At 39.0% G+C, this 17,352-nt stretch overlaps 1 protein-coding gene across 3 annotated transcripts in view; it reads left to right on the top strand.

Annotated features, from left to right (window-relative positions):
- Nucleotides 1–17,352, top strand: part of ankrd13b (ankyrin repeat domain 13B) — a 40,414-nt gene that overhangs the window by 6,945 nt on the left and 16,117 nt on the right. For all 3 annotated transcript variants that reach the window (XR_013628023.1, XM_058080753.2, XM_058080754.2), the window contains exons 2-3: nucleotides 14,217–14,352; nucleotides 16,102–16,226. Coding sequence is in view for 2 of the 3 variants with exons in the window: in XM_058080753.2 (XP_057936736.2) it covers nucleotides 14,217–14,352; nucleotides 16,102–16,226 (261 nt within the window). In the remaining variant the exon portion in view is untranslated. The remainder of the gene's footprint in view (nucleotides 1–14,216; nucleotides 14,353–16,101; nucleotides 16,227–17,352) is intronic.

Below are 17,352 nucleotides of genomic sequence, written 5' to 3'. Positions count from 1 at the left end.
CAAAAAAAAAAAATGCAAAAAAAAATACAACAAAAAAAATGCAAAAAAAATAAAAACAGAGTCATTAAAGCGCGTTGTGCTTTGTTTAGGCACTTTAAACAGTGTTTGTTTCGGTGTACAAAACGTAGGGAAAATTGCTGTGATGTCCGAATCATATGAAAACTAGAACGTTTAAGGACCAAGTTTTGACTGTATACACTCATACTTACTCCAAATAATGCAGTTACAGGTTGTGCTGGAACCTACTGGAGGTCGTATTGCTCAGACAAAAAGAAAAAAAAACCCCACAAAATTTCAATGAGGAGTCCATTTTAAAAGGCATGCAGAGCTTTAGAATACGAGCCTTCAACTGTAATCTCTAGTGTAAACAACCATGCTGGCAAAGGCAGTGGAAAATGAAAGCAAGTGGCCAACATGCAGCGAAGGAGGCAAGAGGAGGGACATACATGGTGGTGAAGAGAAGGGTGCTTTGCCCATGAGCAGAGTCAGCCTGACAGGCATAAATGGGTTATCTCGAGACAAAAGCGGGAAATGACACAAAGTTGTTTTCTTTCCATCCATTGCGTTTTCCCCCATTCGGTTGTCTTGTTCAGTGTCACAACATAACAGTTTAATTCAGTGTGCCATGCGAGCAGTTTATAGGGATCAACTCTAATCTGGCTGGGTGGAGTACAGAGCTAGTACTATACTCATAGTGATATTTTTTACTATTTTTTAGTTTTTTTCATTGAGGGCCGCATGGTGGTCAAGTGGTTATACCATAGGTATGAATGTGAATGTTTTTTTTGGCTTTTTACTTTGTTTTTTAACTGCTATGTAAACACATTTTTTATTAGTATGACTATTATTATTGTGGGGCTGCACGGTTGACAAGCGGTTAGCACACAAGGTCTCACAGCTCGGAGACCCGAGTTCAATTCCACACTGGGCTATCTCTGTGTGGAGTTTGCATGTTCTCCCCGTGCATGTGTGGGTTTTCTCCGGGTACTCAGATTTCCTCCCACATTCCAAAAACATGCTAGGTATGAATGTGAGTGTGAATGGTTGTTTGTCTAAATGTGCCCTGTGATTGGCTGGCCACCAGTCTAGGGTGTGCCCCGCCTCTCACCCAAAGACAGCTAGTGAGAATAAAAAATGGACTGATGGATTTTTCATGGAATTATTTTGTGATTTTTTTTTTCGAACCTAAATCTGAACACACTTCCTGTCTGTCACTCACTCTGCTCCCTTAAGGAAAACATTTGTAGCAACACACACAAGCACGAGTCTTATAGTCTCCAGTCTTAAATGGCTCATTTTTTCCTGTTATGTTTACTGTATTGGGTGACCACATAGCAATATAAAAATATATACAATATATTTGCACTACACAACAAAAGCACACATAAATGTGTAAATAAACACAGAAGTAAACTGAGAAATATGAATCAAATTTTTTATTGATTCGATATCGATACTATCCTGGTATCAATAATGGATATTTGGACTGACAGGTCCATTGCAGGGTAAATAGGAAAATAGCAACAATTGAGAGTATTTGTTTTTGCAATGTTGTTGTGATTTATAAGAATCAAGCATAGTATTTTATGTTTTTTTTTTAATATTTGCTACGCAGTGACATATGCATTTGTACACATGTAGACAAAAATAAATACTAATCATAGTCGGAAAGAGCGTATATGATGCAACCACCGCTTATGTTAAATCAGCATGATAAGATTTATCTGCCGACTCGAGGGAACAAGCTATAAATTAGCGCTCACACATTTGTCTCGTTTCTTGTTGCTTTGCCGCCATCCCTCTTCCTTATTGATCAACCCCACCCTCTTACTTTCCTCTGGGTATTGAAACCCAAGTCCTAATTGCAGCGGAGTCAAGGCACGAACAGAAGCCACGGTTGGGGTCAGATTTAGTTAAGTTGCAGAAAGCTTTTAACAGGAAGCGACAGAGCAAGCTTGAGTTTGACAGGAAACAATAAAAGCGAATGCAAATGAGATTCGATTGGCGAAAGAAAAGGAGGGCGAAAGTACTGGTTGAAACAACTGCAAGTTAAGATCCAGACAATAGATGTGCGGTACAATGAAACGACGTGACTTGTAGTAAATCATTACTGGAATTACAACAGGCAAGCGGTGCCGCTTAGCTTAGCGGTGCCGATGGAGGCGGCGTCACAACAGATACATGCGGTCATCAATATTCATCATTAGTGGCGAGTATTGATACATTTTGTAATTAAACATGCGTTTAATAACAGTATGTGAGGCAATACTTCTGTAGATTGAAACCAGAAGGGGGGGTACTGTCGTATCTAGAGATGTATCACCAGAGCAATAAAGACTTGAGATGTTGTTAGGTGCCTGTGTTCCTGTTTTTTTCAAGAAACGAACATAAGGAGGGCTTCAACCGGCATTGTACTTCCATGCATTTATCTTGTTAACTTCTTTTCTTGCAAGTGAATAAAATGAGATTACATTGAATTAGATTAGATAGAATGTTATTGATTCTTTAGGCATGCGCCCTCGGGGAAATTAAGGTTCCCATAGTAGCACCGTATAAAGTAGCATCATTTCTGGACTTTAGAGTGTACCTGTATTTAAGCCACACCCACTAAAATTAAAAAGAAAAAAAGATTGTACAAATATAGGCCGCACCGATTTATAAGCAACAGGTGTCGTAACTTGGAATATTTAGTATTAGATTTTACACTTGAAATTAAATTAATGCTTTTTTCCAAACATTATGTGTAATCACAAAAAAAATCACAAATACTTAAACTTGCTGATATAGTTAATCTTCAAACAGCTAAAATAATGCATAAGGCTAAAAATAACCAATTACCTAAAAATATGCATTATTATGCAATATGCATTATTAAAAAACAAAAAAACCCTTAAACTGTATTATGGAAAGCAGGAAGTGAACAAATGTAACAGTTACTGATTGTAAAAGTACCAGATGGAGGGGTAGGATTTAATAAGCTTTGCTTCTTCCTACTCCTTTTGGACATGTGGAACTGGGAACTGATTATGGGATGCACTCAATTGTAATCTGATGCATGTTCAAATGAAATAAAACCATTACCATTACCATTACCATTACCATTACCATAATAAGACGAGTTAAACAGTAGCCTACCGGAAAAGTCATTTATCGCCGTCATTACCAGCGTCACTCCCGAACTGAAACAAATCAGTCCTCTCCATTGGGCAGCAGTCCAGGGGCCCCGAAATTCGATGTTTGTATTATGAAACATCAGTAAAAACATTTTTTTTTTCAAAAATGGATGGATGAATGGATGTTCTTTGTCCTTTGTTGAGGATGTCTGACATTCAAAAATCGTTTTCAGTTCTAAAATCTTATATGTTATAGGTTTACCTGTTTAGGTCCCTGATGGGTGTGTCCGGTGAGGCTGGAGAATGAGCCTTGTGTTCCTGGTGGCAAAAAAAAAAATCGTTAGTGGCCACTCGTTCCATTGAATGAAGGCAAGATGTCAGAACATTGTTGAAAGCTAGCGGTCCTCTCTATCCAGAATTTGGATATTATTGTCCTTAAAAGGAATGTTCCTTCTTTTTGAGATGCAAATGACCTGGGCGACAGAAGAAACTGCTCTCCATTTTCCATTTGTTTGTGTAATGGTTGTTTGGTCTCTCCTATGTACGGTGTATGTCATCGTACTCCTTGCTACGCTGCTATGCTAAACCGGCTTTGTCTGAGGGTGTTAGTGGCTTTGAAATGCACAGTTACCCTGTTCAATTTCTTTTTTTCGGAATTTCTTTATCTGTCCTCATGCTCGGTATTGTGGACCTTTTCCTGGTGGATTTGACAAAGGACCATTTAGATCAGGGGTCTCAAACTCAATTTACCTGGGGACCACTGGAGCTAGGGTCTGGGGAAGGCTGGGCCGCATCAGGTTTTCCAAAAAAAACAAAAAACGCATATATTAAAAACAGAAAAATGAATAAACTTTGCTTTGGTTCCAATTTTCTACAAGAAAAGCTCTGATAAAACATTCCACTGTTCTCAAATATCTTCCTTTTTATTTTTCGACACAAAATAAGATGAAAAATAAATAAAGAAAATAAATAAATAAATAAATAAATATAATAATAATAATAAAACGGCAAATAATTAAAAATTAAGAAACCACATATAGTTGGTGGGTAGACAAATTATTTTTTTCAGATTAAAATGAACAAAGCATTATTAGAGCCCTGTAGACATGACAAAACACGACTATAGTCACATTTATACTCTTTTTATTTACAACATATTGCGCAACTGCAGGGTCTTGAGACACATGCTAACTCGCAAACTAGAGAGCTAGCGACCTAAACGGTAGCCTCCAAGTTATTTCCTTTAAACTTAAAAAAGTCAAAAACTTACCACTTCCACACGGATAGGGAGGATAACTATTAACAGTTATTTAACCTTTAATATGAACATTAATCAAACGTAATAATTTTTTCTGGGTACATGATACCATACAGCATCCATATCAAACCTGCCGCACTAACATTAAACTTTCATATCAAGGCGGGGGCCTCAAAGTAGTGTCCTGCGGGCCACATTTGGCCCGCGGGCCGCATGTTTGAGTCCCCTGATGTAGATGATAGTGGTTGGATCCTCGTCCCTGTCCTATAGGAGCCTTTTGCAGGAAAAGTGAAAGAAGAGTCCAGTTGCGTCGATTCAACCTTTATGGATTAAACAATAATTACCCATAAAAAATTAACAGAACAGGAAATGACTAGAAGACCCAAAATAAACAACACAAAACCCCCCATCTGTCATATGGAACATGGCACCCATTTCTTTCCATCTGGATGCGTGACCCTTGGTTTTATGTAGCGTTTTATTAAAGCTTGTTGTGGACTTCCGGGCCACCAGCAATAGGACATCAAACATCTTACCTGGCATTGCTCATTTTATCTCCTGTCCTGAGAGGATTAGACGGGTCATTACATTTCCACGCGAGTTAAGCTGTTCCACATTGGCACGGCCCCAAGGGGGAGCCCTGCTGACAGTTATTGTGAATAGTAGTATACAAAAATATTTGTCGGGGATAGTTGCGGCTTAAATGCTTAAAACACACATACAAGGTTAGTGTGGACTCAGTTTAGTAACTTTAATTATGAAGAGTGATGTCTTCATGTTCACATTGACACGTCTTCATCATTTGCTCGTTAGAGCGAGCCAACAAAGTCAAGATCAGAGGTAAACTTGGCGTTCAGCGCCGGGGCACCATGTTTAAAGATGTGAGCCAAGGAGCTTGAAACTGTCTCACTGATGTAACGCAGAGTTAATTCTTGAGTATGGAAAGTTGGTAGAACCTTAGAGTTGTTTTGGATGGAAAAAAAACAGCCTACAGTGTCATTAGAAAACATTTAGTTTGAGCTACTTTGCATAAAATCGATAAGAATACCACAAAAAAAACCCTTAAACCAGTGGTCTCAAACACGCGGCACGCGGGCCAAATGTGGCCCACAGGACACTAGTTTGAGGCCCCCGCCTTGATATGAAAGTTTAATGTCAGTGCGGCCCGCGCAAGTTTGATATGGATGCTGTATGGTATCATGTACCCAGAAAAAATTATTACGTTTGATTAATGTTCATGTTAAAGGTTAAATAACTGTTAATAGTTATACTCCCTATCCGTGTGGAAGTGGTAAGTTTTTGGCTATTTAAGTTGAAAGGAAATAACTTGAAGGCTACCGTTTAGGTCGCTAGCGCTCTAGTTTGCGAGTTAGCATGTGTCTCAAGACCCTGCAGTTGCGCAATATGTTGTAAATAAAAAGAGTATAAATGTGATTATAGTCGTGTTTTGTCATGTCTACAGGGCTCTAATAATGCTTTGTTCATTTTAATCTGAAAAAAAATAATTTGTCTACCCACCAACTATATGTGCTTTCTTAAGTTTTTATTATTTGCCGTTTTATTGTTATTATTATATTTATTTATTACTGATTGATTTTCTTTGTTGATTTGTTTATTTATTTTTCATCTTATTTTGCGTAGAAAAATAAAAAATAAGATATTTGAGAACAGTGGAATGTTTTATCAGAGCTTTTCTTGTAGAAAATTGCAAAGTTTTTTAAAATTTTTTTGTTTTTAATAAATGCATTTTTTTTTTTTTGAAAACCTGATGCGGCCCAGTCTCACCCAGACCCCCCTAGTGGCCCCCAAGTAAATTGAATTTGAGACCCCTGCCTTAAACTATATTAGGAAAGCAGGAAGTGAACAAATGTAACAGTTAGTGATTGTAAAAGTACCAGATGGAGGGGTAGGATTTAATAAGCTTTGCTTCTTCCTACTCCTTTCGGACATGTGGAACTGGGAACTGATTATGGGATGCACTCAATTGTAATCTGATGCATGTTTCGCATGTATGCAAACATTTGTTTTTGTGGTTAACAATCTTTAAAAAAAATATATCAATTTTGTTAGCTGCTCTGTTGGAACCATGTTTCAATTTTAAAAGGTACTCTCAACAGGAAGTGACTGTGTGCATGGATTAGTGGTGTGTAATGAGACAATAGTTATGTTATCATTTTGTTGATGAAGTTGACAACGCTACAACGGATGTCACCATAAAGTGACTGATTTTTCATAGAAATTACCCCACAGGGTCTCAAATATTATGTTGACAAAAAGCGGTAGAGCATTTCTGTCCGCCGTAATACCTCTCTGACGGTGTCAATGAAATAGCTAATATGGAAGTATGGCACGATGACCTTTCAATTTGGTGGTGTCGGTTCATGCGTTCCCCTCCTGCTCAGTCCCGGTGTGTCATCGCCATAATAGAAGCTTCAAAAGGAACTCAGTATGTCTGTTTTGACGGGGACCAAGTTGTCTTTTTGGGGGCTCTTTTTCCCCCCCATGTCAGGATCTGACAGGAAACCAATGCAGTAAAACAAAGAAACGGCAAATATATTCTGAAATGTAGGTCAGCGTTTTTATACTACATTTTAAATTGAGTGTCTTAATGCACACATGCAGGTAAATCTTGGTTCTGATACTTTTTTTTTTTGTCAATTCATTGATTTATTTCCTCCGTTTCTTGTGTCTCGTCCTGAAACAAAGTCATGAATCATGGTTTAGCGTTTGTTTGCCGGGGAAGTGAAACTTATTTTTATATGTGCTCTCCATCCTGGTCGCCACTTTCTCCTCCCATGTGAACAAACATTTTGGGAAAGTGACGTAGTGTGTATATATGCACAATTTGTGTATGTGTGTAGCGTTTAAATGAAAGATTGATGTCGGCCTAAGTACCTGTCAAGCTGGGGAAGGGAGACGGGGGTGGGGTGGGGGGACGGGGACTGGGGGGAAGTGAGAAAAGAGCAGATGCCGATGCTAGAGATGTCTATCAATAATGCAGTCTCTGAACTCACCACTGAGAAGGGGGGCTTGGGGGCAAAAATGGACTATATAAGGGTCATATAATAAGCTGTTGAATTAAAAAAAAATAAATACAATTTAGTGTAATTGAACAAATTATTCAAATCATATTGTTATATTGGTTTTTATTGCGGGTAATTGGTTCTAGAATTTCCGCCTAGTCTTGCAAATATGGCAAGAAACGACTACACTTTCATTCCGGGTTCTTCATCCGACTTTGTTTTCAAAGGTAATTATATTGCTCTTATTGCTAAAACCAAGAACAGAAATAGCCTTTAGCATTGCTTAAAGTGCATATTTCACAGTACAGTAGCGCTACAAACAGTTTTTATGTGTTGTTTGCTTCTCAACCCCCCAACCAGTGATTACATAAATACATCGTGTCGGTCGCGAATTTCTGCAGGTCAGTCTGTAATGGCAGGGGAGGGCATTAGCACTTAACAGCCTAAAAAGTGGTGCTCATGTCGTAATTTGCGTGTTAGTGCGTACAGTTCACGAGGAGGTGTCTCGTATGTAACAGGTTTTAACTGTCCGCATTCAAACAAATATCGTTGTAAAAATATAATAACATAAGATAGTGTAAAATAATGTGACATAACATAATATAACATGCATGATGTTGAGTTAACAAACAAAAAAAAAACAGTGTACCATTTAGATGCATTTTTAACATTTTAAGTCTTGTGCTGGAAGATACAGCCATCCCAATTAGAACGGACTATTGCTATTGTTGATGGAAGTCAACAACAATTTGAAAAAAATATCTAAAGATATTATTATTCAGGTGGCACGGCGGTCTAGTGGTTAGCGCGCAGACCTCACAGCTAGGAGGACAGGGTTCAATTCCACTCTCGGGCATCTCTGTGTGGAGTTTGCATGTTCTTCCCGTGCATGCGTGGGTTTTACTCCGGTTTCCTCCCACATTCCAAAAACATGCTAGGTTAATTGGCGACTCCAAATTGTCCATAGTTATGAATGTGAGTGTGAATGGTTGTTTGTCCATATGTGCACTGTGATTGGCTGGCCACCAGTCCAGGGTGTACCTCGCCTCTCGCCCCAAGACAGCTGAGATAGGCTCCAGCACCCCAGCAACCCTCATTAGGATAAGCGGTAGAAAATGAATGAATGAATACAGCAGGGGTCTCAAACACGCGGCCCGCGGGCCAAATGTGGCCCGCAGGACACTAGTTTGAGGCCCCCGCCTTGATATGAAAGTTTAATGTTAGTGCGGCCCGCGCAAGTTTGATATGGATGCTGTATGGTATCATGTACCCAGAAAAAATTATTAATGTTCATGTTAAAGGTTAAATAACTGTTAATAGTTATCCTCCCTATTAGTGTGGAAGTGGTAAGTTTTTGGCTATTTAAGTTTAAAGGAAATAACTTGAAGGCTACCGTTTAGGTCGCTAGCTCTCTAGTTTAGCATGTGTCTCAAGACCCTGCAGTTGCGCAATATGTTGTAAATAAAAAGAGTATAAATGTGACTATAGTCGTGTTTTGTCATGTCTACAGGGCTCTAATAATGCTTTGTTCATTTTAATCTGAAAAAAATCATTTGTCTACCCACCACCCACCTGCAACATTTTTTTACTCCAGCATTATTTTGCCCTCGTACACAAAACCTCGCCCATAAAAAGAAATACTTGGATCAATTTGTTGTGGAAAAACAAACATCTTTGTTGCACAGAACCATGACCTCAATCCCTTTGAGTTGAACTAATTCAAAAATTGAGTCAACATCAGTGAACTTTGGCCTTTGGACGAATGGACAAAAAAACAACAAAAAAAAACCAACCGATATCAATAGATATTACTAAAAGTAAGCCTGTTTGCCCCAAAACAAGATACTCCATCTTGCAGCCTTGGCAGCGAAGGCACAAAGAGAGAGCTTAAAGGTAATGATGCATGTGTGGCATAATGCTCCTCTCCGTCTTTGGCGACCAGCTTAGAATAAAAATAGGACTACGGCTATTTGGGAGACAATAAAGAGCCGCCATTGACTCTAAAGACTGTTTCAAGCCTAAATCCGTCTCATTTCATCATTTGATGCTGTAAATAAATCTGTCTGGGATAAATATACGACGGGATGACATTTATTTCCTGAACCTTTGTGTTGTTTTTTTGTATTCATTCTATGAGCAGGCTGGAGAAATAGAACCGACAATAAAGGCAGCGTCGCTTCATTTGATGTTCCTCTCTCTTACTAGTACTAGTACAGCACAGAAACTTTTTTGTATTTATTTATTTTTGTACTGCCAATAAAGTTATTTTATGCATTGGAAGTCAGAAGACCTGACTGACAGTGAATGGAATTTATGGCTGTAAAAAATTTTTCATTCATTCATTTTCTACAGCTAATCCTTAAAGGGTCGCAGGTATGCTGGAGCCTATCCCAGCTGTCTTGGGGCGAGAGGCGGGGTACACCCTGGACTGGTGGCCAATTTAATTTATCAAAAAACAAGATATTGGTAAAAAAAATAAATATACACAAGAACCGAACGATATCAATCTCATTACCGTACTGATACTATCATTGGTATCGATACGATAAATATTTGGATCACTTCTCACATTCATACTTTTTTTGGAGTCGCTAATTAACATTTACAATTAACCAAAATTAACTTGAGTTTGATTTGCATAATTGTGTTTGCAACATTTTTATGTCGGATGTCCTTCCTGACACAATAGGAAGCAGAACTGGAGATAAGGATGCTGAGGTTCTCATTGGGAGTGACCAGGATGGATAGGATCAGAGCAACATTACATGTTAGATGCCATGGAGATAAAGTCAGAGAGGCCAGACTGAGATGGACAATTTGGAGTCGCCAATTAACCTAGCATGTTTTTGGAATGCGGGAGGAAAAAAAAATAAAAAAATGTATACAGCTGCACGGAGGACATTACGCTGGCTCACTCCTCCCCCTCCGTAGCCTCCTGCTAGCAATTATTTGTTGGCCGTATACAGTAATCCCTCACTTATCACGGTTTCAATTGGTTCCAGTGAATTTCTGTCTTATTTATAAATGGAATATTTTCATATTTGTAGCATAGAAAATATCTTTACGGTTTTTAGCATTATTGGACATGAAAAAAACACACCTAGAGTCACTTTTACAATGGTATTACCCAATGTAGTACATATAGTTAGAGAAAATCAGTGTTATTGTGATTATTTTGTATATCATATAATTGTTATGGGGCGGCACGGTGGACTAGTGGTTAGCACGCAGACCTCACAGCTAGGAGACCAGGGTTCAATTCCACCCTCGGCCATCTCTGTGTGGAGTTTGCATGTTCTCCCCGTGTATGCGTGGGTTTTCTCCGGGTTTTTTCCTCCCACATTAATTAATTAGTTAATTGGCGATTAGGTATGAATGTGAGTGTGAATGGTTGTTTGTCTATATGTGCCCTGTGATTGGCTGGCGACCAGTCCAGGGTGTACCCCGCCACGCGACCCTCGTGAGGTAGAAAATGAATGAATAATTGTTATGATTTCTGCAATAAAATTAGTTTGACCAAAAAAAAAAAAAAAAGGAATGTGGGAGGAAATCGGAATACCAGGAGAAAACCCACGCATGCACGGGGAGAACGTGCAAACTCCACACAGAGATGCCAGAGGGTGGAAATCGAATTTGGGTCTCCTAGCTGTGTGGGCTACACGCTAACCACTCTGTCACCATGCAGCCCGAAATTTTTTTTTTTTTTTTTTTTTAAATATACTCACCGTGGTTGCCCTCTTGGCTAGTTTTACGTTATACAAAAACCTTCCAATACACATTTTTTTCTGCGAGCATCGTAGCCTTTACAGTACATCCTTTTTTCCTCTGTAATCAGCCACACTTTTTTTGTTGTAATTTCTACATCCATCTTCTACCATGTGTCGGTTTATGCTTGCGTTAGCCCTCTGGCTTCTCGTGTGTCTCTCCATCTCAGCCCTTCACTCCCAGCTCTGGTATCCATAGTAATTGAAATGGAGTACAGCTGTAAAATGGGCTTAAACTGATAATCACCAGCATTAAACACAGCTGCTTAGGAGGAGCGCATGAATGGATTGTTGGCTCGGAGACACGTGCGCCATGTAAATGCAAGAATGAAATCCAAGCCAAATGTTTTTTTTGTGTATATATTCTCAACAATAGTTGGGCAGGAATCTCACACCACAAATATGTCGACGCTAGGTCTTGCTGTCAAACAATGGAACCGTGATATGTGTTGGAAAATTCCCCACAGTGTCCTTCGGGAGACACAACTACTTCTTTCACATACATCCATCCATGCACAGAAAAGTGGCTTCATTTGCATATCACACAACAACAAAACAACATGTGTGTCGTTTCTCCTGCAATGCAACAGTGGTTCTTCTGCCTGTTCCCCGGTCGACATCAGCACCTGAGGGAGCCTCTCTTGTTGTTCTCTCCTTCAGCTCACATCTCAGCCCCCCCCCCCCCCCCCTCGCCGCATGCTCTACTTTGCAGATCTCCACCCCTCCCAATTTTTCTTCCCCCCCATCATCACTTGCTGTGGCATGTCATCCACATTTTCTCCCCTTAGGTTTACCTTGTTATCACTCGCGGCGTCTCCAAGGTGGCGTCTTAAGTGCGGAGTGACTACAATAGATTGTCATCACATAGATAGGCTCCATGAAGTTATGTTGAACAGCACCTTGTTGTTAGGTGCCCACCTACCGCCTGCGTGGGGGTTTTATTATTTTTACAACCCTAGCAATTCCTAGACGGTATCGGAAGTCATGTTTTGGTGCAAATCAGTTTTAAGACCTAAATTAACTCCTTAGTCACTCACACTGCATAAAATTGGTAAGAATACCACAAAAAAAACTTAAACCAGGGGTCTCAAACACACGGCCCGCGGGCCAAATGTGGCCCGCAGGACACTAGTTTGAGGCCCCCGCCTTGATATGAGAGTTTAATGTCAGTGCGGCCTGTGCAAGTTTGATATGGATGCTGTATGGTATCATGTACCCAGAAAAAATTATTACGTTTGATTCATGTTCATGTTAAAATGTTAAATAACTGTTAATAGTTATCCTCCTTATCCGTGTGGAAGTGGTAAGTTTTTGGCTATTTAAGTTTAAAGGAAATAACTTGAAGGCTACCGTTTATGCTCTCTAGTTTGCGAGTTAGCATGTGTCTCAAGACCCTGCAGTTGCGCAATATGTTGTAAATAAAAAGAGTATAAATGTGACTATAGTCGTGTTTTGTCATGTCTACAGGGCTCTAATAATGCTTTGTTCATTTTAATATGAAAAGAATAATTTGTCTACCCGCCAACTATATGTGGTTTCTTAATTTTTTATTATTTGCCGTTTTATTGTTATTATATTTATTTATTTATTACTGATTTATTGATTTTTTTTATTCTTGATTTGTTTATTTATTTTTCATCTTATTTTGTGTAGAAAAATAAAAAGTAAGATATTTGAGAACAGTGGAATATTTTATCAGAGCTTTTCTTGTAGAAAATTGGAATCAAAGCGAAGTTTTTTAAATTTTTTTGTTTTTAATAAATGCATTTTTTTGGGGTTTTTTTTTTGGAAAACCTGATGCGGCCCAGTCTCACCCAGACCCGAGCTCCAGTGGCCCCCAAGCAAATTGAGTTTGAGACCCCTGATTTACAGAATACATGGACATAAAATACAGTTATAAAAAAATAAATACAATAATTAAATGAAGCCGTAATTTAAAGAAAAGCAAAAAGTGGCCTGGCAGTTATGTTAAAAATGTTTGATTTCCATACATTTATGTGTGGCTATGTTGTGTATGTAAAGGCCAGTTGAGTTTGCTGATATTGTTATGGTGTTTTTATTGTGTAAAAAAAAAAAAAAGAAAAAAAAAGTATAAAAAATACAATGTTTTACATATACAATTTAAAAAAAAATACAATATCCTTACAGTCCAGTAGTAATAGTGAAGCTCGTCCCCTCATTTACGGCGGTTTGAATTTGTAAATTTCAAAGTAAGTAGGATTCAGTATTTACAAAAAAACATTTTTATGACTTCATAAATATAATTTTTTTTTACATTATTAGAGCTCTGTACATAAACTTTACACTCCTATTCTTTTATTTACACTACATTTCCCAGGCTACAGGATCACTGCAGGGACATAAGAGACGGCTGCTAGTTGCTAGTATTGCAAGCTAACGAGCTAACTAGTTGTCCTCTCCAATTTACTTATTGTAAACTTAAGTGTTTCAAACGGACTGGGAAAGAAGCATGAAATCAGAAACTAAAAATTTACCACTTCCACACTGGATGGGAGAATAACTTTTTTTTTGCACTCTATCGTGTTGGACCTGCCGTGACAGGCTCCGATAATGCATTTTTTTTCATCTTGCTTATAATTTGGCTGGTGGTATACTATCTACTACTACTACTACTAAATATAGTAAATCCAAATTCCTGGTTAAACCACACCCACTTACAGTTTATACCTCGTCCACTCCGAGTACAGATACAATACAGATAATTTAAATTGTTGAACAAATACATATAGCAGTGTACTCGCTCACCCCTAACATATACCGGATACTACAACCAACAGATGGGGTCACATTGACACGAGTACCTTGTTTCATACAATTGCAGCCCCAAAAATAAGCAAGATGCCGCAGCAGAGTAGCGACCAGTAACGATGGCGTGCTGATAGATCAATTAGCACCTGTCACCATCATTCTCTCCACCTTTCTGCTGCCAAGTTCCTCCAACCTTTTCCTTGTCACCTACCAGTGGGAGGCACACTATTATGAATCCAAATTGTGCAGTGTGTCATACTGTATGACTTTCAACCCCCCCCCGACCCAGACTGATTTAGAGTCTCTGGACCCCCGTGGGAGGACTCCTTTGCATCTTGCTGTCACACTGGGCCACCTGGACTGTGCCAGAGTCCTGTTAGAGCATGGAGCTGATGTCAGCAAGGAGAACCGCAACGGCTGGACTGGTGAGTGTGTTATATTTATTTGTGATATGTGCATATTTAATACCGGGTTAGAGTCCTCAAGAGCTAATAAGGAGTATTACGACCCCCACTGAGCACTGTATATTGTTCACTATTATTATGGTCATTGCAATATTTGGACATGCATGACATGACCAAATATGGACATGCGGAAATCTACCTTCATTGTCGCTTATCTGCTTAAAACATGACTTTGCATCTGAATAACCCCACCACGTTGTTTAGTTATTAGTGTCGTTTTTTGTGACATTAGTCGTTGACAACACAACTGGACACAAAATGCAGCTTTTAAGCAAAACAAAAAAAAAATCCAAGCCAACATGGACCTGTGTGCAGACGGAAAAATCTAATAACTGGTTGGGTCATCCATAGCAGTAACAACTGCAATCGAGCATCTGCGATAACTTGCAATGAGTATCTCACAGGGCCTTTGCAGAATTGTTGCAATTCAGCTGCATTATGCTGAACTGCCTTTTAAAATGTCATGCATTAGCACAGGGGTGGGCAAACTTTTTGACTCGCGGGCCGCATTGATATGACAAAATTTACGAGGGGGGGGGGCAGACTATATATTTTACACGTAACAGTCCACCTGGTATTATTGTATCTGTAAAATTGTCATGCAATCTGCTATTATTATTTATTATTTTATATTTATATTTAAATATTTAAAAAATAATAAAATATTATAATAATTACAATAAAATTAAAATAATAATTATTATATTATTAGTATGTAAAATATGCAAATATAACAATAATATTATATATAATTAATATAATAATTAGCACTAATATAATAATTATAATAATCATAATAGTTCTAATAATAATCTAATAATTATTATTATTATGTGCTTGTGTCCCTTTTTTCAGGAGCACTTTGTAAACAACAGACCATGTCAAAAAACGAAATTGATAAAACCATCAAAAGGTTGGCTCAGGCCATGATGCCAGGTTGTATGTTGACTTTAAATGAAATACTTTGGAAAGATTGGGCGGGCCGTATTCAAACACTTGGCGGGCCGGATGTGGCCCCCGGGCCGTAGTTTGCCCACCCCTGCATTAGCATCTTAATAGAATGGATTTCAGTGTATGGCTGTAAAAAAAAGTTTTCATTCGTTCATTATAGACAAACAACCATTCACACTCACATTCATACGTATGGAAAATTTGGAGTCGCTAATTAACCTAGCATGTTTTTGGAATGTGGGAGGAGTACCCGGAAAAAACCCACGCATGCACGGGGAGAACGTGCAAACTCCACACAGAGATGGCCGAGGGTGGAATTGAACCCTGGTCTGCACGGTAACCACTTTGACCACCGTGCCGCCCATGACTGGATTTTTTTTTTTTAACAGTAGAATTCATATTTCCATTTATAACAGCAAGTCTTCCATGTCCTGAAGCAGCAAAACAGCCCTAGACCATCACACTACCACCACCATATTTTACTGTTGGCATTACTTGAAACACATGATCACACCACCGCAGCGAGAGGATATTTAATGATGAAATAATTATTTTAGTTGTAGAACAGCCTGTGAGAGGAGCATTAAAGTGGCTACCTGACGACCGGCGACCAACAATGCACAAATTTATTACTGCAGGTTTTTTCTTCGACCTACTTCAGTTTCTGACTGCCTCCTTAAATTGCTCACGCGCATCAATTTTAAATGAGGCCCGAGTGATTGCCTCGACTTTACCCTTTTTTTTTTCTCTCTCCCTCAGTTCTTCAGGAGGCCGTCAGTGTCAGAGATCCAGAGCTGGTGCGCCTGGTGCTGCGTTACCGTGACTACCAGAGGACCGCGAAGAGACTAGCCGGCATCCCCGTCCTTTTGGAACGACTGCGCCAAGTGGGATTTCACACAAGCGTGCACGTTTCATGCAGACATCGGGCTCTAGTTTAATGGCCCAAACATCCAATCACTGTTAGTATGCAAATGAGCCAAAACAGCGCAGACTTTGTGGAAACAAAAAGTGACTAATAATTAACACCAACTAATATTGTAATGCCACTTAGGTCGAGTAGTCTATTGAGTTATAAAAGCAGCGGCCATGTAACCGTAACATCGCCGGCTTTGGTGGTCAGCTGCTGTGTAATAATAAGGAGAACAGCATCGATTTTATCCAGAACATTCCCTCATTTCTGTCATTCTGGCATCCAGCCATCTTATCCTTCTGGGTCTGCAGACATGAACACAGAGAACAGATTTTCTTCTCTGCTTTGTTCTTCTGGTATCTTTACTTCCCTTTCCCCAGCAGCTGATCTTTTTTTTTTTTTTCTTGCCGATGTTTAACTGTGCTTTATGCGCATTTACAATCCTTTGTTTATGCAAGGATTTTTTTTTACTCGACATTGCTGCCATCAAGAACGCTATACTGTATGGCGACTGGGGAGGGTTTTGAATATTGCATATTTTCTTTGGCCTTTGACAGCAATTTTATGTAGATTAGCTGTGGCTTGAGGCTTGCACTGATGGAAAATAATGACATTCCAGGTCTCGTTTACTGTTCGTGGAGCACAAATGACTACAAATGCTCCATGTTCCATGCAATAGGGGGCACTTGTTTTCTTGTATTCTCATTAACTCATTCACTACCAAAGACATATTTTTTCTACCCAAACATGTATTTATACATCTTTTTGCACTAGAAGCAAGAAGAGGTGATGATGCAAGTGCACAATAGAAGAGACCATGTTTAGTGCATTTTTGAGCTGTAAAAACGGCCACAACATCAAAACCTGCAAAATAGTGGCAAATACTACCTTGGACTGGCTGCATGGTGGACAAGTGTTTAGCGTGCAGGCCACACAGCTAGGAGACATGGGTTCAACTCATATACTAATTGCATAAGGTATTCAAAATATAACAATATATTGAAATCTATGACATAATATTGTACTGTATTATTAATGCCATAATTCTATATAATAGTGAAGTGCATTCATCCATAAGTCATTCACAAGTAGTGTTTAAG

This window comes from Doryrhamphus excisus, linkage group LG8 (assembly GCF_037039965.1).
Source record: "Doryrhamphus excisus strain RoL-2023G ecotype Guam linkage group LG8, RoL_Dexc_Guam_v1.1, whole genome shotgun sequence".
Taxonomy (NCBI): Eukaryota; Metazoa; Chordata; class Actinopteri; order Syngnathiformes; family Syngnathidae; genus Doryrhamphus; species Doryrhamphus excisus.
This window is presented reverse-complemented; position numbering and strand designations above follow the sequence as displayed.